The sequence below is a fragment of the Somniosus microcephalus genome, unplaced genomic scaffold (genome assembly GCF_052327205.1).
Source record: "Somniosus microcephalus isolate GS21.2 unplaced genomic scaffold, FLI_Smic_1.0 scaffold634, whole genome shotgun sequence".
In the NCBI taxonomy this organism is placed as follows: Eukaryota; Metazoa; Chordata; class Chondrichthyes; order Squaliformes; family Somniosidae; genus Somniosus; species Somniosus microcephalus.
This window is the reverse complement of record NW_028225821.1, coordinates 78543-106052: the sequence shown is the minus strand read 5'-3', so window position 1 is coordinate 106052 and position 27510 is coordinate 78543. Positions and strand designations below refer to the sequence as shown.

At 46.7% G+C, this 27510-nt stretch overlaps 2 protein-coding genes across 3 annotated transcripts in view; one reads left to right on the top strand and one right to left on the bottom strand.

The window, feature by feature from the left end:
* Window positions 1-23187, bottom strand: part of txndc9 (thioredoxin domain containing 9) — a 37524-nt gene extending 14337 nt beyond the window's left edge. Inside the window, exon 1 of the mRNA XM_085980864.1 lies at window positions 22948-23187. The gene's annotated coding sequence lies outside the window, so the exon portion shown is untranslated. The remainder of the gene's footprint in view (window positions 1-22947) is intronic.
* A 107-nt stretch (window positions 23188-23294) lies between these two features.
* Window positions 23295-27510, top strand: part of LOC147081234 (uncharacterized) — a 77572-nt gene continuing 73356 nt past the window's right edge. Inside the window, exon 1 of one of the 2 annotated variants that reach the window (XM_085980861.1) lies at window positions 23295-23427. In XM_085980861.1, the coding sequence (XP_085836987.1) occupies window positions 23393-23427 (35 nt within the window). In that variant the 5' untranslated portion in view covers window positions 23295-23392. The remainder of the gene's footprint in view (window positions 23428-27510) is intronic. The other variant, XM_085980862.1, reaches the window with a different exon arrangement.

Below are 27510 nucleotides of genomic sequence, written 5' to 3'. Positions count from 1 at the left end.
TGTTGCCACAGTATTTATGTGGCTGGTCCAGTTAAGTTTCCGGTCAATGGTGACTCCTAGGATGCTGATGGTGGGAGATTCGGCGATGGTAATGCCATTGAATGTCAAGGGGCGGTGGTTAGACTCTCGCTTGTTGGAGATAATCTTTGCCTGGCACTTGTGTGGTGCAAATGTTACCTGCCACTTATCAGCCCAAGCCTGAATGTCGTTCAGGTCTTGATGCATGCGGGCATGGACTGCTTTATTATCTGAGGAGTTGCGAATGGTACTGAACACGGTGCAGTCATTAGCGAACAGCCCCATTTTTGACCTTCTGATGGAGGAAAGGTCATTGATGAAGCAGCTGAAGATGGTTGGACCTAGGACACTGCCCTGAGGAACTCCTGCAGCGATGTCCTGGGGCTGTGATGATTGACCACCAACCACCACAACCAAAATCTTTTGTGCTAGGTATGACTCCAACCAGTGGAGAGTTTTCCACCAATTCCCATTGACTTCAGTTTTACTAGGGCTCCTTGATGCCACATTGTCAAATGCTGCCTTGGTGTCAATGGCAGTCACTCTCACCTCACCTCTGGAATTCAGCTCCTTTGTCCAAGTTTGGACCAAGGCTGTAATGAAGTCTGGAGCCGAGTGATCCCGGCAGAACCCAAACTGGGCATCAGTGAGCAGGTTATTAGTGAGTAAGTGCCGCTTGATAGCGCTGTCAATGACAACTTCCATCACTTTGCTGCTGATTGGGAGTAGACTGATGGGCCGGTAATTGGCCGGATTGGATTTGTCCTGCTTTTTGTGGACAGGACATACCTGGGCAGTTTCCACATTGTCGGATAGATGCCAGTGTTGTAGCTGTACTGGAACAGCTTGGCTAGAGGCACGGCTAGTTCTGGAGCACAAGTCTTCAGCACAATAGCCGGGATGTTATCGGGGCCTGTAGCCTTCGCTGTATCCAGTGCGCTCAGCCGTTTCTTGATAAAATGTGGAGTGAATCAAGTTGGCTGAAGACTGGCTTCTGTGATGGTGGGGACCTCGGGAGTAGGCCGATATGAATCATCCACTCGGCACTTCTGGCTGAAGATGGTTGCAAATGCTTTAGCCTTGTCATTTGCACTCACGTGCTGGGCTCCACCATCATTGAGGATGGGGCTATTCATGTAGCCTCCTCCTCCCGTTAGTTGTTTAATGGTCCACTACCATTCATGACTGGATGTGGCAGGACTGCAGAGCTTTGATCTGATCCGTTGATTGTGGGATCGCTTAGCCCTGTCTTCGCATGCTGATTCTGCTTTTTAGCATGCATGTAGTCCTGTGTTGCAGCTTCCCCAAGTTGGCACCTCATTTTTAGGTACGCCTGGTGCTGCATGCTCTTCTACACTCCTTATTGAACCAGGGTTGGTCACCTGGCTTGATGGTAATGGTAGAGGGATATGCCAGGCCATGACGTTACAGATGGTGGTGGAATACAATTCTGCTGCTGCTGATGGCCCACAACACCTCGTGATTGCCCAGTTTTGAGCTGCTAGATCTGTTCTGAATCTATCCCATTTAGCACAGAGGTAGTGCCACACAACACGATGGAGGGTGTCCACAGTGTGAAGACGAGACTTTGTCTCCACAATGACTGTGCGGTGGTCACTGCTACCAATGCTGTCATGGACAGATGCATCTGCGACAGGCAGATTGGTGAGAACGAGGTCAAGTAGGTTTTTTCCCTCGTGTTGGTTCTCTCACCACCTGTCGCAGGCCCAGACTGACAGCTATGTCCTTCAGGACTCGGCCAGCTCAGTTAGTAGTGGTGTGGCCGAGCCACTCTTGGTGATGGACATTGAAGTCCCCCACCCAGAGTACATTCTGTGCCCTTGCTACTCTCAATGCTTCTTCCAAGTGGTGTTCAACATGGAGGAGTACTGATTCATCAGCTGAGGGAGGGCGGTAGGTGGTAATCAGCAGGAGGTTTCCTTGTCCATGCTTGACCTGAAGCCATGAGACTTCATGGGGTCCGGAGTCAATGTTGAGGACTCCCAGGGCCACTCCTTCCCGACTGTATACCACTGTGCCGCCACCCCTGGTGGGTCTGTCCTGCCGGTGGGACAGGACATACCCAGGGATGGTGATGGAGGAGTTTGAGGCATTGGCTGAAAGGTATGATTCTGTGAGTATGACTATGTCAGGCTGTTGCTTGACGAGTCTGTGGGACAGCTCTCCCAATTTTGGCACAAGTCCCCAGATGTTGGTGAGGAGGACTTTGCAGGGTCGACTGGGCTGGGTGTGCCGCTATCGCGTCTGTAGTCGGTGCCGAGATTGATGGCGGGTGGTCCATCCGGTTTTATTCCTATAGAATTGGAGGAGCGCAAAAATATCGGGGGGTTGTCGGCAATGTTTCCTCTTTTTTTTGGGTGCGTGGCCCCTTTAAGGGGCTGTGTGGCCCTCCATTGAGAAAGCCGGTCCCAGGCTGCATGGGACCAGCAGAGACCGCGCAACATTTAGGGAACATTGGTTGTAGGGCTGGAGAAGGTTACAGAGATAGGGAGGGGTGAGGCCATGGAGGGATTTGAAAACAAGGATCACAATTTTAAAATAGAGGCATTGCCAGACAGGGAGCTAATGTAGGTCAGCGAGCACAGGGGTAATGGGTGAACGGGACTTGGTGCGAGTTACAATACTGGCAGCAGAGTTTTGGATGAGCTCAAATTTAGGAAGATGAGAGGCCGGCCAGGAGAGCATTGGAATAGTCAAATCTAGAGGTAACAAAGGCATGGATGAGGGTTTCAGCAGCAGATGAGCTGGGGCGGGGCAGAGTCGGGTGTTGTTATGGAGGTGGAAGTGGATGGTGATGGAGTAGATATATGGTCGGAAGCTCATTTTTGGGTCAAATATGACACTAAGGTTGCAAACGGTCTGGTCGAGCCTCAGACAGCTGCTGGGGAGAGGGATGGAGTTGGTGGCTAGGGAATGGAGTTTGTGGTGGGGACCAAAGACAATGGCTTCAGTCTTCCCAATATTTAGTTGGAGGACATTTCTGCTCATCCAAGACTGGATGTCAGACAATTAGCATGACAAACCAGTGACAGTGGAGGGGTTAAGAGAGATGGTGGTGAGGTAGAGCTGGGTGTTGTCAGGTTATTTGTGGTACTTGGATGTTTTGTTTTTGGATGATGTCGCCAAGAGGTATCATGTAGATGAGAAATAGCAGGGGGACAAAGATAGATCCCTCTCTCGCCAGAGGTAATGGTGTGGGGAGTGGGGAAAAAACCATTGCAAGTGATTCTCTGGCTACAACTGGATAGATAAGAATGGAACTAGGTGAGGACAGTCCTACCCAGCTCGGCGATGGAGGAGAGGCATTAGAGGAGGTTGGTGTGGTCAACCGTGTCAGAGGCTGCAGGCAGGTCGAGAGGATGAGGAGGGATAGTTTACGATGGTCAGTTATATAGGATGCCATTTGTGACTTTGACATGTATTATGGCAGGACAGAAACCTGATTGGAGGGATTCAAACATGGAGTTGTGGGAAAGATGGGCACAGATTTGGGAGGAGATAACACGTTCAAAGACTTGGGAGAGTAAAGGGGATTTGGAGATGGGGCGGTAGTTTGCAAGGACAGAGGGTTCAAGGGTGGGTTTTTTGAGAGGGGTGTTGATGACAGATTTGAAGGGGAGGGGGGACAGTACCTGAGGAGATGGAACCGTTAACAATATCAGTTAACATGGGGCTAGGAAGGGAAGTTGGGTAGTCAGCAGTTTGGTGGGAATAGGGTCAAGGGAGCAGAAGGTGGGTCTCATGGACAACAACCTGCATTTATATAGCGCCTTCAACATAGTAAAACGTTATCAAACAAAATTTGACACCGAGCCACATAAGGAGATATTAGGGGAGATGACCAAAAGCTTTGTCAAAGAAGTATGTTTTAAGGAGGGTCTTAAATGGAGGAGAAAGAGGTAGAGAGGCAGAGAGGTTAAGGGAGTGAATTCCAGCGTTTAGGGCCTTGGCAGCTGAAGGCACAGCCACCAATGGTGGAGCAATTAAAATCGGGGATGCACAAGTGGCTAGAATTGGAGGAGCACCGATATCTCGGAGGGTTGTAAGGCTGGAGGAGGTTACAAAGATAGGGCGAGACCATGGAGTGATTTGAAAGCAAGGAGGAGAATTTTAAAATCGACGCGTTGCTCAACCGGGAGCTTGGAGATGGCATGAGGGGAGATAGGAGAGAAACTGGAGAAAGATGAGAGTTCAGGGCTCTTGCATGGGGGAACGTTGGCCCGGTGGGCTAGAGGAAGGGAGGGAAGCAGCAGAGGCAGCTGAAAAGGGCAACTTCGATGTTTTTCAGGTTGTCTTTATTACACAGGCTCCTCATCATGAAGTGTACTCCAGCTGTATGTCAATTATTAATCTGCAGTATAATATTGAGAAGGAAAGTTGTTTTTGAAAACCTATAAACTTTATTTAGATAGCCTTAAATGATAAAAATCTGAAAAAATAGGCAATCATGTGAATATATTGTGCCCAATAGCATCTGAAGAGAAAACATAGGCTGATGTTTTGGTAAAAATCCTTACAATTGAAAATGAGGCGAATAAACCCCTTTGCAAGACTGAACAAAATGAAGATGGGAAGGAATAACAAGTATACCTTGAAAAATTCTGTTGATTAAGTCAGGCATAGATATAACAGATCCTCAGGCTATTCTTCCTCCTCCTGTGTTCTAAAGCCACACAGCATCCTTCTGAGGACGCAAAACTTCCATGCCTTGTTGAGGTACAGGAGGGCAGGATAGAAGGTGGGAGGGGGCGAGGGTCATGAAACTAGTTTTGTGTTTGTTTTTAATTGCATTGGAGAAGGTGGTCATCAGTGAGTGAGTCAAACATCTTAGCTTCCTCCAGGACATCAATTTCTTCTAAAGTTAAACAGAACAGATCTGCAAGAAATTCAGTGCTGAATAAGGCCTTCCATTCCTCAGCAGTGTTAACACTAGGACAAATTATGATAAAATGGACAGCCAAGGAGATAATTGGGTTCTTTCTGGATGTCAAGGTGTCCAGGGCACCCTAGAACTCATCTTGACACCGGTGATGTTGTTTGATTCATCAACGATCATGTTAAGGGCACTATCTCCCACATCTGCTATCAAAGCGTCATGCAGATTCAGAGCCAATGAATTTTTATTGCACTTTGTACAATGCAAATTAAATTTTTGGGGAACTGTTTCATGCTTACTGAGGAATGGCACCAGACAAGCTAAATGGTCAATGGTAATGTTTAGCGTTTCTGCAATCTAAACTTCCCTGATATAATGGCATTAGAACATAGCACTATGCTTTGTGGTATTCTTGTTGCTGAATAGTCGGGGATGATGGATACTTCTTTGTCTTTGTATGGTCTGGTAAATCTTTTTCTCAAGCACGGAGAGTCACTTTACACAACCTGTGAAATACTTGAAATAGTTCTCTGGGGATGGTCAGCAGTCAAGTTGAAGCGAAGAATCAGAAACAAGAACAATGCCCAAGATGCAGCTGTGGAATGACCTTCAACCTGTCCCTTTGGCTTCTTCCCTAACCACTGATTAGTCACTGTTTTGGCTAGGGCCTTTGCACCGTAGGAAATGAGTAACCCTTGAGACTTGTAAAATTGCTTCATTTGAGACACATAGGCAGGGTTTTTCTCACCTTTACCACCAATCGGGGCAGTCATAAGAGAAAAACTGTGTGGAGTTCTCGTCCTGGCAGAAACAAATGGGTAGGCACATTATTTAAAGATGTACTGGGTCAGACCTGCACAACACCTGCTTTAAGGATGCCTATTTTAAATTGGCACCTAGGGTTGCTAGGTGGCAGTAAATATCCAGGAGTTCATGGAAAGACGAGTGGATTTTTGGATATTTTCAAACTTATTCTTTTTTGTCCCCCCCCCTCCCTTTGGCATTCAGGTTTTCATGAACTTTTGTGCTAAGTGATAAAAATTATTTATTCTTCCCACTCCCCTCAGCACTGTGACTGGCACCAATGGATTTCCGAATGGGAATCGCCTTATCTGACATGTATGGTAGAATAGGAGAACTTACAAAGGATATCACATAGGTCAGGCTGCACAAGGGATGCTCTGTGCCCACTTGCCAGTGCTTGCACATGCCCGTCCACAGATAGTGACAAGTCTGACAGACAATTAGTGGAGGTTTATCTTCACAAAAGAAGCTGGGTCTACTACTGACTGTGGGAGACCCTGTTCTAACATCTGTCAATTGGAACGTTTCTGGGTTTAGATGTAATATTTGATCCTCAACAGCGAGGAGACTGTGGCTGCAGGAAATTGGGATTCCTCTCATTGCCAGGATGTCTAAGAACCATTGTTTGCAAGGCCTGAAAGTAGTGCAAACAGATTCAAAAACCTTCATTTCCAGTAGAAAATAACGATCTAGCTCTCAGACTGATATGGGATAGGTCCTCAAGCAGAAATACAGGAGTCAAAGATTTCCAGGGAAGTGAACAGGTTTAAGTCCAGACATCCCCAAATCCTGATTATCTCTTCAACCATCTCTGAGGACATCTTCCACTTGTGAGGGTGAATCACGAGGCCACAGAGCATCTGCTGTTAATTTGTCTACCCCTGCTAAGTTGAGCAAGAAGAATTACCTTGCATTTAGGAACCCTCAGGCCAGATGAAGAAAACACACCATGTAGCAGGCTACATAGGAACAGGAGTAGGCCATTCAGCTCCTCGAGCCTGTTCCGCCATTCAGTGAGATCATGGCTGATCTGTATCCTAACTTCACCTGCCATGGCTCCATATCCCTTCATACCCTTGGCTAGCAAAAATCTATCGATCTCAGATTTTAAAATTATTAATTGAGTTAGCATCTACTGCTTTTTGTGGGAGAGAGTTCCACACTTCTACCACCCTTTGTGTGAAGAAATGCTTCATAACTTCTCTCCTGAATGACCTGGCTCTGATTTTAAGGTTATATCCCCTTGTCCTAGACTCCCTCAAAAGTGGAAAAAGTTTCTCTCTATCTACCCTATCAATTCCTTTCAAAATCCTAAAAACCTCAATCAAAACACCCCATAACCTTCCATAATCCATATTCCAGAGAATACAAACCTAGTTTATGTAATCTCTCCTCATAATCTAACCCTTGGAGCCCTGGTAACATTCTGGTGAATCTGTTCTGCACTCCTTCCAAGGCCCAGAACTGTACACAGTTACCTGTATCAGATGTGGTCTAACTAGGGCTTTGTATAGCTTTAGCAAAACTCCCTGCCCTTTATATTCGAGCCCTCTAGTTATAAATGCTAACATTCCATCAGTCTTTTTGATTATTTTTTGTACCTGACTACTACATTTTAGTGATAATGTACATGGACCCCTAAATCTCTTTGGAACTTCACTGTTCCTAGATTTTCAACATTTAAAAAAATATTTGGATCTACTCATTTTTGGCTCAAAATAGAGGACCTCACACTTGCCTGCATTGAAATCCATCTGCCACAGTTTTGCCCACTCACTTAATTTATCGATGTCTCTTTGTAATTTTATGCTTCCTTCTACACTACTTACTGTGCCAACAGTCTTTGTGTCAACGGCAAACTTGGATATATGGCTCTCTATTGTGTTATCTAATTTATTAATATAGTGAATAGTTGAGGCCCCAAGCAAAGATTCTTGTGGGACACCACGAGTCACTTCCTTCCAATTTGTGTACATACTCATTATCCCTATTCTCTTTCTTCTATCGCCTAACCAATCTCTTAACCAAGTCAATAATTTGTCTTCAGTTCCATGAGCTTTAATTTTAGCTAACACTCTCTTACCTGGAACCTTATTCAATGCCTTCTAAAAGTCCATATAAACTACAGGAAACTCTCTTTTTTTATCCGGCACCGATGGGACCGGCGTGGTGCCGGTTTATCAAAAAGTCCGGATTACAGAGAGGTATAGTTAAAAGGTACGAGAGCTCCGTACACAGCAACAAATCCAGGCTTCCCTGTTGCTTAGCAACAGGTGCAGGAACCCCGGCCACAAGATCCAAGCGTCCCTGTTGCTTAGCAACAGGTGCAGGAACCCCGGTTACACAGCCACAGATCCAGGAACGGCCACTAATATGAAGTAAAACTTACCTGAACCTACTCCTGAATTTTGCCGGTTAACAGAGATTTCCGGTTATTTAGGTGCCGGTAAATCGAGAGTTTCCTGTACATCCATAGACATTCCCCTATCTTCTATTTTAGTTACTTCCTCAAAAAATTCGATTAGGTTTGTTAGACATGATCTACCCTTTACAAATCCATGTTCGGGGGAATCAAGGGATATGGAGATCGGGCAGGAAAGTAGAATTAAGGTGAAGATTGCCCATGATCTTATTGAACGGTAGAGCAGGCTCGAGGGGCCGTATGACCTACTTCTGCACCTAATTCTTATGTTCTTAGCTCTCACTAATCAGCTCAAATTTCTCTAAGTGCTCAGTCACTCTGTCCTTAAATATAGATTCCAATAGCTTCCCCACAACAGATGTTAGACTAATAGGTCTATAATTTCCTGGTTTCTCTTACCTTTCTTAAATAATGGAGTTACATTTGCAATTTTCGAATCTAAAAAAGGCCAATTCCTGAATTGAGAGCACTTTGGAAGATTATGGCTAAAGCATCTGCAATTTCCACACCTCCTTCCTTTAAATCCTGGGAGTGAAACCATCAGGTCCTGGGGATTTGTCAGTCTTTAGTGCCATTATTTTTTCCTAATACTGTTTTCCTGCTAATGTTAACTTTAGTGAGTTCCAGTCCTTGATTCATTATTAGTTTCCCGGAATGTCAGGTATATTATCCTCTTCCTTTACTGTGAAGACTGACACAAAGTAATTATTCAACAACTCTGCCATTTCCTTATTTTCATTTGCAATTTTAAAGGGCCCACATTAACCTTTTATCTTCCACTTTAATTGCAAGATCTTGTGTTAATTTTGATGTCTCTCACAAGTTTCTTTTCGTATTCCCTTTTTGTAGCTCTTACGATTTTTTTTGTCTTCCTTTGCTGTTCTTTATATCTATCCCAGTCCCCTGGATCTACACTACTCTTTGCACTTTTGTATGTTGTAGCTTTTGACGCCTTACTTACCGTATGCATACCAGTTTGTTCAATACTAAGGACTTGATATGCTCTAGAGCCAACTGTATCATCTTCAACTTCAGACAGTTAATAATTTTATACAAACTGTTTTATATCCCCTTGTATGTGAGCACTCCATCCTGCTACAGATGCATCCTCTACCACCATCAGCTGTAGTGCTGAAGGCAGATCCTATAGTAATAGTAATCCTATAGCTGAAGATCAGGCTTCAGCTTGTATGGTGGTCATCAGGGAGAAAAATTCTACAACAGACCCAATTATAAGAACATAAGAAATAGTGACCACCATACAAGCTGAAGCCTGATCTTTATTGGCTGAGATGGGGGTTCTTTGCATGGAGACCACTGATTAAGTCACTTCAGCTGAACATGTTCAAAGAAGAGGCACATTTTGGGAACTACAAAGTTGCTGCTGCCATCAGGGGAAGTAAATAGGGGCATTGAATACAAAAGCAAGTAAGTCATGCTAAACATGTGCAAATCGCTGGTTAGGCCTCAGCTAGAATATTGTGTACTAGCTGAAGTGCCTGGCGGTGCCGAGGGAACTCAAGAACCCTGTGGAATGTTTATAAAACTGTTTTTTAAACTGGTGGGATTGAAGAACTCTTCCTAAGCACGCAGGAGTGATATTACATTATTCACAAAGTTTCAGTGTATGAGTTGATAGGGAAATAAAAGATTCTATGTGAGGCATTTAGAGGTTAGTTTAGAAATCAACAGTGAACATTTATTGCAACAATGTAGAACAATAGAGCATTTGACAATATGCTGGAGTTACAACCAAAGACTGAGTGAATACTCCCTCTGGTAAAGGTTTGCAAACCCAAGAGGGTTGGTATTGCACAGAGTGATTTTGTAATCTTGTAGTAGGTATGCAGCCTCTCAGATGTTGAAGAGACCTGAAAGAGTCCTTTCCTGCGGCAAGCTTTTATAAAGGAGGCACAGAGATGGCCAGAGTTCTGAGGTAATTAAATGATGTTGGGCCAGCAACCTCATGGAGGAGTAGATGAAGGTGAGAGCAGTCTGCATTATTGGAGAGCCCGTTGATAGACAACATTTTCTGTTTTTCCTGAGGGTGTTAAAATAGATTCCTTGATGTACCAACTCTTGAACATGCCACGTACAACTGGCCATGTGAAAAACAGGGCATGAGTAAATTGATGCCAGCGACCTTCAAAGTCTGCCCCTGTGCCTTGTTGATTGACATAGCAAAAGAAATTGTCACAGGAAACTGTTGCCGTTTGAATTGAAATGGCAAGTCAGTTGGTATCATTGGAGTTCGAGGAATGAGAACATCCTCCTCTCTGGCGCAGCCGGAGATGATGGTAGCCTCAATGAGATTTGGCATGAGCTTTTTGACTGCCAGTCTGGTTCCATTGCACAGCTTTGGTGGATATATGTTTCTTAGGAGCATGATGGGGGTGCCTTCCTTCAGTACCAGTTCGTGAGGAGGAGTTCCTGAAGGCTGCAATGAGTTGAGGAACTCAGTGGGGTAGTGTACCGCATCAGCACTGTCACAAACAGTATCAACACTTTTGTAAATTCGCTCTTGGCCAGGGAGTTTTTGACTCTCCTGGGTGCAAGTATTGACCGTTCACACAGCCACTTGGGATCTTTGAAGTGATTGAGGAGGTCTGGATACACCTGTGAGATCAACTCATCAACTGTTTTGACTGGACTGCCAAAGCCTGGAGGAATGGTGATTTGACCACTGCTGTCAACTGGCAATTTTCCTTCTCCCAATTGTAGCAAAAGTTGCGCAAAGGATTCTGTCATCTCGTCACCATGCATATGAACACGCATGTTTGTGGTCAAATGGACTGTTTGCACATTTGGCCACAGATGGGATGCCTTGAGACATGCATTGAGTTCATCTGCTGGAGTTCCTCTGGGTACAACTGGCAGGGTTTGGCAGAAATCACCTGCCAGCAACAGGGTGGTGCCACCCATCAGCCTATTGTTGCCTCTCAGATCCTGAAGAGTTCTGTCGAGTGTTTCAAGTGCCCTCTTGTGGGCCATTGTACACTCATCCCACACAATGAGTCTGCATTTTTGAAGCAAGTCAGCAGCACCAGTTCCTTTGCTAATGTTACACACTGGGTGTTCTTGTGTTGTCAGATTCAGAGGGAGAGCAAAGGTTGAGTGGGCAGTGCGAACTCCTTGGAGAAGAGTTGCAGCGATTCCTGATGAGGCAACAGCCAGTGCAATGTATCCCTTAGAGTGAACCATGGCCAGTAAAAGATTGATCAGGAATGTCTTTCCTGTTCCACCAGGTGCATCGAGGAAGATAATGCCACCTGCATTATTTTCCACCATATCCACAACCAGCCTGTATGTCTCTTTCTGGTCTGGAACCAATTTAGGTTCAGTGACGGTGACAAAGGAGGTCAGTTCCTCAACATTGTGGGTGGTTTATCTGAGGACCTCTCTGCTGAGACCTGGAGAATCATTCCTATTGGGAGGTCGAATGTTCAACTTAGTCAGAGACTTGCCAGCCAATGCCAAAGTCTTGTCCTCCAGAGGGATCAAAACCTGATTGTACATTGCATCAGTGAAGTTCAGCGTCATTGTGGGGTTGGCTGTCTTGAGTTGGTGTAAGATGTCTTCTGTGAGGCTGTCTTTGTGATCTTCCCACAACTGCATCGGGTTGGAAGGGCTGCAGAGGGCAATTATAATGGCAAAGAGATTTCATAGCCTATTGGGGGAGTAAGACACAGCAGCTTCTGTCATCGTGGCATGCCAATGAATGTCATCCTCAATGAGTCCTCTCCTGCGGCAAGCTTCTTGAAAGGAGTCACAGAGTTGGCCAGCGACAGTCTTGAGGTCATTAAATGATGTTGGCCCAGCAACATCATGGAGTAGACGAAGGTGAAAGCACTCTGTGTTGTTTGGATGGACCGTGTAGACTCTGCCAAGTGCATCTGATGAGTACACCCCTGTATGACCAGGAACTTCCTTCTGACCTGCTCCAGGGCGCCGAGCCTGCCATGTCTTGTTTGGCTGCCAGGTGTAGTACTTGGGCACCTGATGATACAAAAGTGTCTTGGCAAAGTCATTCGTTTGGCACAACTCGAAGAATGCTGTAAGTTTTGTCTTTGGAGGTTCCTCGGCACGTTGGCTGGCATTTGCAGGTTGGAATAAAACCCTTTGTCCATTTTCCAAGTGAACATCCAATTTAGTGACAGTGGGGTAACGGTTGTGGATGTCAAATCCAAAAGTTCGCCAGGCTGCCTCATTGCTGCAGATGTAATGGCCCATCACATGTGTGGTGATCTCATCATTTTGATTCTGCCGTCCAGCCGCTTGAAGATCAAAGACAGCTTGGTCACTGCCCTTATGGATGTACTTCCACACATATTTGATAGACTTAACTGAGTGGCAGTACTCCACATTGATGTGACATTTGAAGAGCCTGGATAGGAGTGGACAGTAAGGAACAATCCAACGGTTGTCAACTTCAAATGTCTGTCTTTGCTGTGTTGTCTGAGTTGACGGACCAGGTTGACTTGAGTGGCTAGATTTTTTAGTTCGCATTCTTATCTCAGTGCTGAAACCTCCACTCTCTTTGCCCCTTCTCCTGTACAAAGGATAGCCATCATCCCCATGCTGAGTTTCTTCGCGGAGTGGCTTTGGGTACCCTTTTGTACATGCATTGTTTTTCATGCAGGGAGAAGAAGGGTTGTGTCGCCCACAAGGACCATGAATCATATTTTTTACAACAACATCAAAGAGGATAGGATCCTGGTCCTTATCGGGTAGCTCTGCAGAGATGAAGGAATCAACTTGATTGGGGTGAATCTTTGACTGAAGCCAGAGTAACAGATGAACATGAGGAAGTCCTCTCTTCTGCCACTCAATGCTGTACATGTAGCAATTGTGTGCACCAAAAAGTTTGCCCACAGTCAGGACTTTGAGCAGTTTTTTAACTTTAAGGTTGAAGACCCGTGCTATCAGGTCATGCCTTTCAGTACCAGCTTTGGGTGGGAACTCCTGCCATTGGGAATTGCAAGTCATGGTGATGAAGAGGTCAGGTCTGCCATAGTTTCTGACATAGGTCATGACATCTTGCGTGTGCTCATGCATGTACCTAGGACCTCCAACGAAGGTGGATGGTAGGATGACCAGTTGACCAATGTCCTCAGTGTTGTCATCATTGGCCACAGCATCTCGTAAGTGTATACAGTCTGTGACTCTCAAATGATTTTGGTTATTCCGGAACCAATGAAGCCGCTCTCCTATTTTTGCATACATGTCAGTGAGGAACTGGTGGAGAAGTCGTCCACACTGAAGCAGGTGGTTTGAAGCAGTTTGTCGTTCCATCAGCCTGTATGAATAGAATTCCATGGCAGAAACCATTTTTTGCCTTTGGGCTGTAGGTGGTACACCAGTTTTGGGGTCAACATGTGGGATCTTGTTATAGGCATCGTATCCATCTTCCCCATGGCAAAACAAAAGCGGGTATTGCAGAGGATTATATGACCGGTGAAGCTCAGAAATTCTTTTGCGTGGACCACCTCTGATATGCAAGACAATGTCCCGTTGTTCAAATTCTTGGCCCACAATGACAATGGCTACCTCATTGGTGGTCGGAGCATTGAAGTGTCGCTCATGTTCACCTGCAGGAGTCTTGTCAGCTTTGATAACAACTTTGAGGTCTTCATTTGTTGTTTTTGCGATGGCTGTTTTGAAACTCTTAACATATGGGTTTTGGTGATGAAGCATGTGCTGTAACTCAATCAAAGTTTCAAGCTTGATTTGGTGTTGTTGTGCGGGGAGAACAGCAGCTTCCCTGCGGCGATTGGCTTGCTCTTCGTCATCACCCAAGAAGTAGATTTGCAGAAACTGAGGTCTTTCGTTTGGTAGAGGAAGTAGTTGTAATGATCAGTAACCTGCCATTCTGGAATGGTACACTAGGTGGTGCTGTATGCATATAAGAGTGGGCTACCCACGATGCACTAGGCTACCCACAAGGCAGCAGTCAAGATGGAGTCCTCTACAGATACTGTACCTAGTCCACATGTGCGCAATAAAGTGTCTAGCAAAAGCTAGCTGTTCTTAATAAAAACGACTAGTTATTAATGAACATAACATGGTACCAGGATTGGTAAGATCTGCTGAACATTGTGCAACACGACATGGAGAATTTGAAGCCACCAGAGCGTTTGAAACTCACAGGAAATGTCGGCTACAATTGGCAGACTTTTAAACAACAATTCGAACTCTACATTGCTGCCATCGGGTACGGTACAAAGCCAGACGCAAGGAAAATAGCGTTGCTGCTCACGGTTGCAGGCCCACAGGCGATAGAGGTATTTAATACATTTGTATTTAATCCAGAGGAGAACAGAGGAAAATTAGACGATGTGCTAAAGAAGTTTGATACACATTGTTCTCCCAAAAAGAATGAAACCTATGAGAGGTACATCTTCCGTTCTCGGACACAGCAGCAAAATGAGACTTTTGATAGCTTTTTGACTGATCTGAAACTGAAAGCACAGACATGTAATTTGTCTGAGGTGAAAGCATCCATGATTCGTGACCAGATTGTGTTTGGTATTGATGATAAAAAAGTCAGGGAACGTCTGTTGAGAGAAACCGAACTAACATTGGAAAATGCTGTGAATATATGCCAAGCCAGTGAGCTAGCTCGACAGCACGCGAAGACTTTCAATGAAATCAATAATGATGCGATTGTAGTAAGTGCTGCTGTCGGTGCTGTGTTCTACAAGGGGAAGAAACATGGGCAGAACAGAAATGAAAAGCAATCGGAGGAAGGAAATTTTAATTGTAAACGCTGTGGTTACAAACACCAGTTAAGACAATGCCCAGCGTTTGGAAAAATGTGCACAAAATGTCATGGAAAGAATCACTTTGCCAAACAATGCTTTTCAAAAGTAAAAACAAAGAAAGGGCAACAAGTCAATATGATTGAGGACACTGATTTAAGTGAGACATTTTTTGTAGGAATGGTGTCATGTGACAATATAGAAAAGGATACAGAAAATGTGCAGCCCTCAGGAATAAACAATGCTGAACATAAAGTTAATGCAGTAAAAGAGGACAAATGGATGATCCCACTGCAGGTAAATGGAGCATTAGTTACATTGAAACTAGACACTGGGGCAAAAGCAAACTTAATCAGTATGAGTGACATTAAAAACATGAAAGAAAAGCCCAAAATACAGAAAAAGTCAGTACTACTGAAGAACTATAATGGACAGAAAATAGATAGCTTAGGAGTATGCAGACTTAAAGTGACAGTCAAAGACAAAGTGCATCATCTCATGTTTTCTGTTGTGGCTGAAGGACTTGATTCACTACTGGGTGACAAAGCTTGTGAGGACTTAGAACTGGTCAAAAGAGTCTACCGTATAAACTGTGCCATAAGCAGACCAGATGACTCAGTGGATTCTGTAGTGAGTAATTTCCAGGATGTGTTCAAAGGATTTGGAGTTCTACCATTCACTTACAAGATCCAGCTAAAGGAGGATGCTCGGCCAGTGGTACATGCTCCACGAAGAGTTCCAGCACCCTTGCGTGACCGGCTCAAGAAAGAACTGGACAGAATGACCACACTAGGAGTCATCAGGAAAGTCGAAGAGCCAACAGACTGGGTTAACTCCATGGTATGTGTGAAGAAAAAGAACAATGATTTAAGAATATGCATGGATCCAAAGGACTTAAATGCAAACATAAAATGTGAACACTACCAGATTCCCAAGCGAGAAGAAATCACCAGTGAAATGTCAGGTGCCAGATACTTTACAAAGCTCGATGCCTCACAAGGATTTTGGCAACTAAAACTGGATGAAGAGAGCACCAAATACTGTACCTTCAACACACCATTTGGCAGGTATTGTTTCCTCAGAATGCCTTTCGGGATAATATCTGCATCTGAAATCTTTCATAGAGCGATGGAACACATAATAGAAGGTCTGGAAGGAGTCCGGGTCTATGTTGATGACATCATCATCTGGGGCTCCACACTGAAAGAACACAATGAGAGACTGACTAAAGTGCTACAGAGCATACGCCGGAATGGACTGAAGCTCAACAAAGCCAAGTGTCAGTTTGGCGTCCAGGAAGTCACTTTCCTAGGAGATAATCTATCTGGTAAAGGAATAGAGCCAGATATGGAAAAAGTAAACGTCATACTCAACATGCCCTGACCCACTGACAAAAAAGGAGTGCTACGCATCATGGGGATGATAAACTTCATTGGAAAGTTCATTCCTAACTTGTCAGCCAAGACAGCCTGTCTGCGAGACCTGCTACATAAAACAAATGAGTTCGCATGGACAGAAAGACATGAACAAGAGTGGATGAACCTCAAAACAGTGCTGACAACCACACCTGTACTCACTTTCTTTGATCCGACAAAGAGAATCAAAGTGTCAACGGATGCATCAAAGGATGGCCTAGGCGGTCTTGCTACTAGCAGAGGGTGAAGATTGGAAGCCTGTTGCCTATGCCTCCAGGTCTATGACTGATACTGAGTGTCGATACACCCAGATTGAAAAGGAATGTCTAGGCTTGGTAGTTGGACTAGAAAAGTTTCATGGCTACATATATGGGCTTCCCACCTTCACAGTTGAGACAGACCACAGCCCACTGGTTGCCATCATAAAAAAGAACCTGAATGAGATGTCTCCAAGGATTCAACGACTCATGATGAAGCTGCAAAGATATGACTTTGAACTGATCTACACACCAGGCAAATACATAGTGTTAGCAGATGCACTATCCCGAGCACCCACAATGAGTCATGTGAGCTCTACTGAAGAAGACGTGGATGTTCATGTGAGTATGGTCACTGCTGCGCTGCCCGTGTCAGACACAAAATCAAAGCAAATAGCAGAAGAAACAGTAAAAGATACAGTATTACAAACAGTAATAGAGAACATTCATCATGGTTGGCCAAAAGGTTCCTGTCCAAAGTATTTTCAGATAAGGTCAGAATTGAGTGTCGCAAGTGGACTATTACTAAAACAGAACAGAATAGTCATTCCACAGGCTCTACCTCAAGACATGCTCAAAAGGATTCATGAGGGACACCTCGGAATTGAAAAATGCAAAAGGAGAGCAAGAGACACTGTTTATTGGCCTGGCATAAATAAGGACATTGAGAACATGATAGGCAAATGTGAGACATGTCAGAAACACCAAAACAAACAAGCAAAGGAACCAATGATAGTAGCTGACATACCAACAGCACCATGGCAAAAGGTTGGTATGGACCTTTTTCATTTAAATGGTAAAGAATAATAGTGATTGACTGACTACTATTCTAACTATCCTGAGATGGCGCTGCTCTCAAGCACCACAGCAAGCAGTGTCATAATGCATGTGAAATCCATCTTCGCCAGACATGGAATTCCCAGGATTGGCGTTTAGCGACAATGGTCCGTGCTTCAACTGTAAGGAGTGGCAACAGTTTGCAGCACAGTATGACTTTCAACACATCACATCCAGTCCTTTGTATGCTCAGTCGAATGGTAAGGCAGAGAAAGGTGTTCAAGTTCTCAAGCAGCTACTGAAGAAAGCGACAGAAAGCAAGTCTGATCCTTATCTTGCTCTGCTGAGCTACCGAGCCTCACCTTTTAGACTCTGGTTCTTCACCTGCTGAACTCCTAATGGGTCGCAAGTTGTGTACCACGCTACCCTGCTGTGCAAAAGAAAAGCAGAGTAAGGAACTGAGACAGAGACTTCAACTGTTAAAGCTGAAACAGAAATAATACTATGACAAGTCATCCAAAACTCTGAAACCATTGACATGGGATGATGTGGTCAGGATTGAGGATCCAGATGCATGGAACAGGAAAGCTACAGTTCTTGAGGAAGTAGGACCAAGGTCATACACTGTTAGAACTGAGGAAGGACAGATTCTCAGGAGGAACCGCCGTTCCCTCCTAAAAACACAAGAGACTATCGAAGAGCAAATCGATGACAATGCCGCAACTGAATCTTGTCACTCACCACCAGAACAATCTAACACAAATACACATACAGGCTCTCATGAAAACACATCAGACTTCCACACGTGAAGTAAAAAAGCCTGATAGACTTAATCTTTGAGTACAAAGAAAACCACATTGAAAATGTATTGACTGTTGAAGATGTTTATGTTGTTATTGATTGATACTGATTTTGTTTAACCTCAAAGGGGGATGTAATGATCAGTAACCTGTCATTCTGGAATGGTACACGAGGTGGTGCTGTATGTATATAAGAGTGGGCTACCCACGATGCACTAGGCTACCCACAAGGCAGCAGTCAAGATGGAGGCCTCTACAGATACTGTACCTAGTCCACATGTACTCAATAAAGTGTCTAGCAAAAGCTAGCTGTTCTTAATAAAAACGACTACTTATTAATAAAAACGACTACTTATTAATGAACATAACAGTAGTGAGCCAGCTGTATGGTACACCTGTCCGTGAAGTTTAAAAGTTGGGCAAAATCCTGATTCACGCACTCTGTTTGCACCAAAAGAGGTCATTGCAAAGCAGTTGTTGTACTTTCTGATGTGAGTGAGGAAATGTGTTGAAGCTGGATTTCGGCCGAACAGAAGTGAGTGTAGGGGTTCAGGCGGAGCTGTTAGTGCTGGAAGTTTAACCTTTCCTCCGTTGCAGCATATCCCAGCAATTTCCCCTTCCCATTTCAGAGCGCCACAGTGAGGGCAAATGATGGTCATCTTGCCGATGATGACTGTGTTGTCTGCTTCATGGGAGAGGGGGGAGAGAGAGTGGGGGGGGAGAGAGAGGGGGGGGAGAGAGAGGGGGGGAGAGAGGGGGGGGAGACGAGGGGGGGGGGAGGGATGAGAGGGGGAGAGAGGGGCGAGGGGGAGAGAGGGGGGAGAGAGGGAGCTGAGGGGAGAGAGAGAGGGGCGGGGGGGTCAGCGAGGGCGGGAGGAGGGTGGACGGGGGGGGGAGGGGGTCGGGGAGGGGGGAGGGGAGGTAGGGGGGTAGGGGGGAGGGGGGTAGGGGGGGAGAGGAGGGGGGTAGGGGGGAGAGGAGGGGGGAGCGAGGGAGTAGCGGGGGGAGGGGTAGCGGGGGAGGGGGGAGCGAGGGAGTAGCGGGGGGAGGGGGAGCGAGGGGAGTAGCGGGGGGAGGGGGAGCGAGGGGGTAGCGGGGGGAGGGGGAGCGAGGGGGGTAGCGGGGGAGCGAGGGGGTAGCGGGGGAGGGGAGGGGGAGCGAGGGGGTAGCGGGGGGAGGGGAGGGAGGGGAGCGAGGGGGTAGCGGGGGAGGGGAGGGGGAGCGGAGGGGGTAGCGGGGGGGAGGGGAGGGGGAGCGAGGGGGTAGCGGGGGGAGGGGGAGCGAGGGGGTAGCGGGGGAGGGAGGGGAGCGAGGGGGTAGCGGGGGGAGGGGAGCGGGGGAGGAGGGGAGCGAGGGGGAGGGGGGAGGGGGAGCGAGGGGGTAGCGGGGGGAGGGGGAGCGAGGGGGTAGCGGGGGGAGGGGGAGGCGAGGGGGTAGCGGGGGGAGGGGGAGCGAGGGGGTAGCGGGGGGAGGGGGAGCGAGGGGGTAGCGGGGGGAGGGGGTAGCGGGGGGAGGGGGAGCGAGGGGGTAGCGGGGGGAGGGGGAGCGAGGGGGTAGCGGGGGGAGGGGGAGCGAGGGGGTAGCGGGGGGAGGGGGAGCGAGGGGGTAGCGGGGGGAGGGGGAGCGCGGGGGGAGGGGGAGCGAGGGGGGTAGCGGGGGGAGGGGGAGCGAGGGGGTAGCGGGGGGAGGGGGAGCGCGGGGGGAGGGGGAGCGAGGGCGGGTAGCGGGGGGAGGGGGGAGCGAGGGGGGTAGCGGGGGGAGGGGGAGCGAGGGGGGTAGCGGGGGGAGGGGGAGCGAGGGGGGGTAGCGGGGGGAGGGGAGCGAGGGGGTAGCGGGGGGAGGGGGAGCGAGGGGGTAGCGGGGGGAGGGGGAGCGAGGGGGGCGAGGGGGTAGCGGGGGGAGGGGGAGCGAGGGGGGTAGCGGGGGGAGGGGGAGCGAGGGGGTAGCGGGGGGAGGGGAGGGGGAGCGAGGGGGTAGCGGGGGGAGGGGAGGGGGGAGCGAGGGGGGTAGCGGGGGGAGGGGAGGGGGAGCGAGGGGGTAGCGGGGGGAGGGGAGGGGGAGCGAGGGGGTAGCGGGGGGAGGGGAGGGGGAGCGAGGGGGGTAGCGGGGGGAGGGGAGGGGGAGCGAGGGGGGTAGCGGGGGGGAGGGGAGGGGGAGCGAGGGGGTAGCGGGGAGGAGGAGGGGGGAGCGAGGGGGTAGCGGGGGGGAGGGGGGGCAGGAGGGGGGGAGGGGAGGGGGAGCGAGGTGGGGGAGGAGGGGGGGAGGGGGAGCCAGGGGGTAGCGGGGGGGGGGGGAGGAGGAGGAGGGGGGGGAGGAGGAGGGGAGGGGGGAGCGAGGGGGTAGCGGGGGGGAGGGGGGGGTGCAGGAGGGGGGAGGGGGAGGGGGAGGAGGAGGGGGGAGGGGAGGGGGAGCGAGGGGGGTAGCGGGGGGGAGGAGGAGGGGAGGGGGAGCGAGGGGGTAGCGGGGGGGGAGGAGGAGGGAAGGGGGGAGCGAGGGGGTAGCGGGGGGGGGAGGAGGAGGGGAGGGGGAGCGAGGGGGGAGGAGGAGGGGAGGGGGAGCGAGGGGGGAGGAGGAGGGGAGGGGGAGCGAGGGGGTAGCGGGGGGGAGGAGGAGGGGAGGGGGAGTGAGGGGGGGGATGGAGGAGGGGAGGGGGAGCGATGGGGGAGGAGGAGGGGAGGGGGAGCGAGGGGGTAGCGGGGGGAGGGGAGGGGGAGCGAGGGGGGTAGCGGGGAGGAGGAGGGGGAGGGGGGAGGGGAGGGGTAGCGGGGGGGAGGAGAGGGGGGAGGGAGGGGGCGTGACGGGGGTAGCGGGGGGGGAGGAGGGGGGGAGGAGAGGCGGGGGGAGGGTGGTGTAGCGGGGAGAGATTGGAGAAGCTGGGATTGTTCTCCTTCAAGTCGAGAAGTTTAAGGGGAGACCTAATAGAGGTATTCAAATTTACAAGGGGTTTTGAAAGAGCAAGTAAGGAGAAACAGTTTCCTCTGGCAAGTGGGTCAGTAACCACAGGTTGTAGATTTAAATAATTGGCAAAAAAACTAGAGGGGAAATGAGGAGAATTTTTTTCACATTTTGAAATCTGGAATGCACTACCTGAAAGGGCGGTGGAATCAGATTCCATAGGAACTTTCAAAAGGCAATTGGGGTGTAGAACTACATTGGACAGCTCTTACAAAGAGCCAGCATAGGCACGACGGGCCAAATGGCCTCCTTCTGTGCTGCAAGATTCTCTGATTCTACTCATCAATAGCTTTTTTGCTCTAATCCTGTAGGGTGAAAACTAGGTTCCTGAGTACTGAGAATTGGGTTAGCAATAGAAAGACTTTCTAGTGGGTAGTTTGGAATGACACCCCAAAAAAAATTGTTCTGTGGGATTTCTCAAAATTGACTGAAGCCCAGCTCCTGAACTGTATCAAGTTTCTGTCAAATAGCTGTGCACATAGGCTGCAGAAATAAGCCATGCATGGTTCTGGTAGCAGTTTTCAGTAATAAGATCAATAGTTGGCCTCGAGGACAGATGGGAGTAACTGCCCTCAACATCAAGGCAGCATCTGATTGAGTAGGATACCAAGGAGCCCTAGGAAAATTGATATGAATAAGGCTCAAGGGGAAAACTCTCCAGTTGTTGGAGTCATATCTGGCTGTCCAATCATTGCAGCTGCAGAATGTAACTGCAGGAGTTCCTCAAGGCAGCATCCTCAGCCCAACCATCTCAGCTTCTTCATTAGTGACCTTCTCTCCATCATAAAGGTTAGGAGTGGCATGGGTCACTGATTTCACAATGCACAACTCCATTCACAGTTCCCCTGATAATGAAGCAGCCCATGCCAGCTAACAGCAGGACCTGAACAGTATCTTGGACTGACAAATAACAGGTATCACATAAGTACCAGGTGATGAGCATCTTAAACAAAAAACCTATTCACCTCTTCTTGACCTTCAACAGCACCACCAATTACTGGATCACCCACCATCAACATCTTGAGGTCACCAGTAACCAAACATTTAATGGACCAGCCATAACAACACTGGGAAGAGGTTGGGTAATCCAGGATGAGTGACTCATCCCCTGATACCTCAAAGCCTCTTGACCACCTACAAGGCACAAGTCATGAGTGTAATGGAACATGCACCATTACCTGGCTGAGTGCAATCACAACAACACTCAAGAAGCTCAACACCATTAAGGACAGAGCAATCTGTTTGATCACCCATGCCATTTTACTCAATATCTCCCCCCTCCCTCCACCGCTAGCACTTTGTGGCAATGGTGCATGCTATTTACAGGAAGCATTACAGCAACTCACAAAGTTTACTTTGGCAGCACCTTCCAGTCCTGTAACCTTTACATTGAGAAGGACAAAGCAGCAATATCATAGGAACACCATCACCTACAAGTTCCTCGCCAAATCACAAGCCATTCTGACTTTGACATATATTGTCATTTCTTCACCATCACCAGATTAAAATCCTGGAATTCCCTACCTAACACCATCACCACAAGGACTGAAATGGGCCACACCACCTTCTCAGGCTAACTAGGGATGGGCAATAAATGGTGCCTTGTCTGAATCACTTAATATCCAAAGAACAAATAACATAAAAAAAATTAAAACGCAATTCCCCAAACTGTTTGCAGTACTAAATATTACCAATACAAGGTCACAGAATAAATACATTTAATACAGTTAATACATTTCAACAAATTCAATTTTAACCATTGTTTAGGATAAGTAAACTGCAAACTAAAATGTAATTTCAGGAATAGAAAATCATACTTATATTTCCTGACTTATGGAATTTACCTGTCGTCTGCTGTGAATGCAAAAGGAGGATCAAATTCAAGTGTTTCGATACAGATTTGACGCTGAGGTAGGAGGCAAATTAAAAAAGAATGTAAAAAGGCATTTCCCCTCAGTTTAGGCATTTGTTTTTTTTCTGAACTAACTGGAAGAAAAACATGTCTATTTTCCCCGTCTTAAAATAATTAGCATAAAAATAGGATTGAAACAACATTCGATGACTCAATACATCTCTCTATCCGCAAGTCCTGGCTATTTTACATCACTTACTTCTTCCGCTAGAATGATTGACACGCCGTACCGACAAGTGGAGGCTGCCATTGCAACCAATCAGAGTTCAGGTCTTGGTCTGCGTCAACACGTCAATGCGCAGGCGTAGATCTACGCAACTGCCATATGTCTGAAAAGAGATTTTAAAAAGTGACAGAGTGAGAAAACTGCGAAAAAGATGGGAAAGAAACAGAAAAACAAGAGCGAGGACAAGTGAGTGTTGAGCCGCCAATAGTCCCGTTTATTCGCAGTAGAAAAGACAGGCTGTCCAAGAGGGAGGAAGTATGTTGCTCAAGCTGTTGACTGTCTAGGCCGCTGCCTGGACCCGCTGAGTGCTGGTGCTCGAGTGCAGAGAGACCCATGTTCCTATCACGAACGTGACGCAAGAGCGGCAGACTGGCGTGCTTCAGATTGTGGTTAACGTTACTTCGTTCTGTAGAAATGGGAGAATTCGAGGCCCTTTCCTCACTCCTCCCTCGCTGACCGTCATTTACATTTTCTAATGGAACTGATGATTCGTATAGTGGTAATTTTAGAAGTGGATGCAGTGTACATGATGTGATTTTTTCCTAAGGGGATCAAGGGCTATATACCTCTCCAGAAAATGTTACTTTTGGCACTTTATTTGATGCATTTTGATGCAGACTTTATAAATAAGTCTACATTACATCTATGATTTTAAGTAGGTTAACACCTCTGTTAAAGTAGCAGACAAAGAGATGCCATATAAGCACATTAAGCATTCACCCACTCATTTTACCAACAGTAATTTCTGGGTTCTGGCCTTCAAATAAATCATTGATCATATAATAGTGTCATATAATATAGTTCTTCATTATGGGAACAGCTATAGATCTTTGTCAGAAGATGGCTGCCTATTGCCTTAGTCTTAACTATTTGCCATCTTCTGCTTTTTAAGCCAGGACCTTTAGTGAGTATACTCATTATACTCTGGATTACAAAAGTGGGTGTACTTAGTGAACCCCTCCACATCCACGCATATGTCAAGTGTAAAGTCTTTAGGATGAGTAAAAGTAAGTCTCTAATTAGATTTGCCTTTTCTCTGAATCTTGTCCACATTTCAATTTCCTTTTAATACTCATTCAATGAAAGGGATATAAAATCTGTGGGGATTACTGATTGGGTCTTTCATCGTCCAGTTTCCAGGAATGAGACCACTATTAGAAGTGCAGGTATTTCTGTTTGGTGAAGCTTAACTTTTATAGGTGGAGTTTTGAAGATTATTTTACAATTCCATAATTAACCTCATGTTCACCCTGACTCTACCTGTATTATTTAGTAAAACCATGGGAAAATATTTTCCCTGTCAAATTAAATTGACAAGTATTACCTGATTGGCAGGAATGGCCCAGCACATCTTCTGATCCACATGTGGTGCAGTTTCTTGCACCTATCATACATTCATTCCCTGTGTGGAAAATAGAAATTAACCACAAAAAAGCAGACCACTTTCATTCTGATCTAGTTTAAAAAATTGAATTAATCACAATTAATTTTAGTCATAATACCATATCTGGCAGCAGGGCCTACAGTGCACATTGCACTTTTAAACAAATTGGTCATGAAGCAAACTCTACAACACCATTGTGACCACCACAAGCACAGACCTGCAGTATGCCTCCAATTTCTTTACCAGAAAAGAAACCAAATATTGTACTGTTAAATCCCCAGGGCCTGATAATCTACATCCTAGGGTACTTAAGGAAGTGGCCCTAGAAATAGTAGATGCATTGCTGGTCATTTTCCAAAATTCGATCGACTCTGGAACAGTTCCCATGGATTGGAGGGCAGCTAATGTTACCCCACTATTCAAAAAGGTGGTAGAGAGAAAACGGGGAATTACAGACCGGTAAGCCTGACATCGGTAGTGGGGAAAATGCTAGAGTCCATTATAAAAGATGTAATAGCAGAGCACTTGGAAAACAGTGACGGGATCGGACAAAGTCAACATGGATTTACAAAAGGTAAATCGTGCTTGACTAATCTACTGGAATTTTTTGAGGATGTAACTGGTAGAATAGATAAGGGAGAACCAGTGGATGTGGTGTATTTGGACTTTCAGAAGGCTTTCGATAAGGTCCCGCATAAGAGATTAGTGTGTAAAGTTAAGGCACATGGGATTGGGGGCAAGGTACTGACTTGGATAGAGAACTGGTTGGCAGACAGGAAGCAAAGAGTTGGAATAAACGGCTCTTTTTCCGAGTGGCAGGCAGTGACTAGTGGGGTACCGCAGGATTCGGTCCTAGGACCCCAGCTATTCACAATATATATAAATGATCTAGACGAGGGAACTAGATGTAATATCTCCAAGTTTGCAGACGACACAAAGCTGGGTGGGCGTGTGTGCTGTGAGGAGGATGCCGAGAAACTCCAGTATGATTTGGACAGGTTGGGTGATTGGGCAGAAGCATGGCAGATGCAGTATATTGTGGATAAATGCGAGGTTATCCACTTTGGTGGCAAAAACAGGAAGGCAGATTATTCTCTGAATGGCAATAGATTGGGAGAAGGGGAAGTGCAATGAGACCTGGGTGTCCTTGTGCACCAGTCGCTGAAGGTAAGCATGCAGGTGCAGCAGGCGGTTAAGAAGACAAATGGTATGTTGGCCTTCGGAGCGAGAGGGTTCGAGTACAGGAACAAGGATGTCTTGCTGCAGTTGTACAGGGCCTTGGTGAGACCACACCTGAGTATTGTGTGCAGTTTTGGTTGCCTTATCTGAGGAAGGATGTTCTTGCCATGGAGGGAGTGCAGCAAAGATTCACCAGGCTGATACCTGGGATGGCAGGAATGACGTATGAGGAGAGATTGGGTCGATTGGGCTTATACTCGCTGGAGTTTAGAAGAATGAGAGGGGATCTCATTGAAACTTTTAAAATTCTAACAGAACTAGACAGACTAGATGCAGGAAGGATGTTCTCGATGTCTGGGGAGTCCAGAACCAGGGGTCACAGTCTAAGGATAAGGGGTAAGCCATTTAGGACAGAGATGAGGAGGAATTTCTTCACCCAGAGAGTGGTGAACTTGTGGAATTCTCTACCACAGAAGGCCGTTGAGGCCAATTCATTAAATATATTCAAGAAGGAGTTAGATATATTTCTTAAGGCTAAAGGGATATGGGGAGAAAGCAGGGACCGGGTACTGAATTTGGATGATCAGCCATGATCTCATTGAATGGCGGAGCAGGCTTGAGGGACCGAATGGCCTACTCCTGCTCCTATCTTCTATGTTTCTATGTTTCTATATCTGGAATGGATGGATTGCTCAGAGTTTATGAAACAAGCTGTCGAGAGAGGGAATGAGACCAAAGGGAGAGAGAAGGGCAGTGAGAAAGATAGCAATATGGTTGTGTGCGAGAGAGAAGGAATGAGAGAGTGATGAAAGGACAGTGAGAAAGACTGTGCAGGTGTGTATGTAGATCAGGAAACCTGAAGCAAGAGAGGAGGCGGGGGTGCATGAAAGAACAATCTAGATTTCAAGAAACAAAGCAGACCGAATGTGCTAAGTTTCAGGAAAAATTGTCGTCGTTTATTTGTGCCAGTTGTAGTTGACAGTGACATTATTGAACTTGCTCATATATATCATATTTAAAACTTACGGCTTTTTGGAAGGGGGTAATTTCTTTTTCTGGCTATTGATAATTTGAAAATTTTGCTGCTCGTGATGGGGTATCCTTGTGTAATTTTCCTCTTAAAGTTTGGTGAATAATTTGGGCCTTGTCTCCACAACAACTGACACTAAATGGGTATATGATTATCACAGTTTATTTATGCTGGATTTCTAATCTCCAGTTTTGTGTTTTTATCATTGTTAAGTATGGTAACAATTTTTTTGTGGACAAATTTTTGAAGACTATTTTAGTTCAGAGAGCAAAGCTTTAAGCAACAGCTTTTTTTTGTGTGGTGGGGGAATGAACTTCAGTGTCAGAGTAATGGCAGAGATTTCTGCTGCTATCTTTGCCTTTTTGGAAATCATTATCTCTGTTACTGTATCCTCCTCAGATTTTCAATTATAATCTTTTTAAATTGTAACTATTGTAGAATGTGGCATTAAAGAACTACCAGGTGTCAGCCGTGGCTCAGTGGCAGCACTTGTCTCTTTGCTATTGTACTTGTCTCTGAGTCACTCCAGAGACTTGGAGCACAAACCTCGGCTTACCCTTCAGTGCAGTACTGAGGGAGTGTCGGAGGTGCCATATTTTGGATGAGACGTTAACCCGAGGCGCCGTCTACCCTCGGGTGGACGTAAAAAATCCCATGGCACTATTTCGAAGAAGAG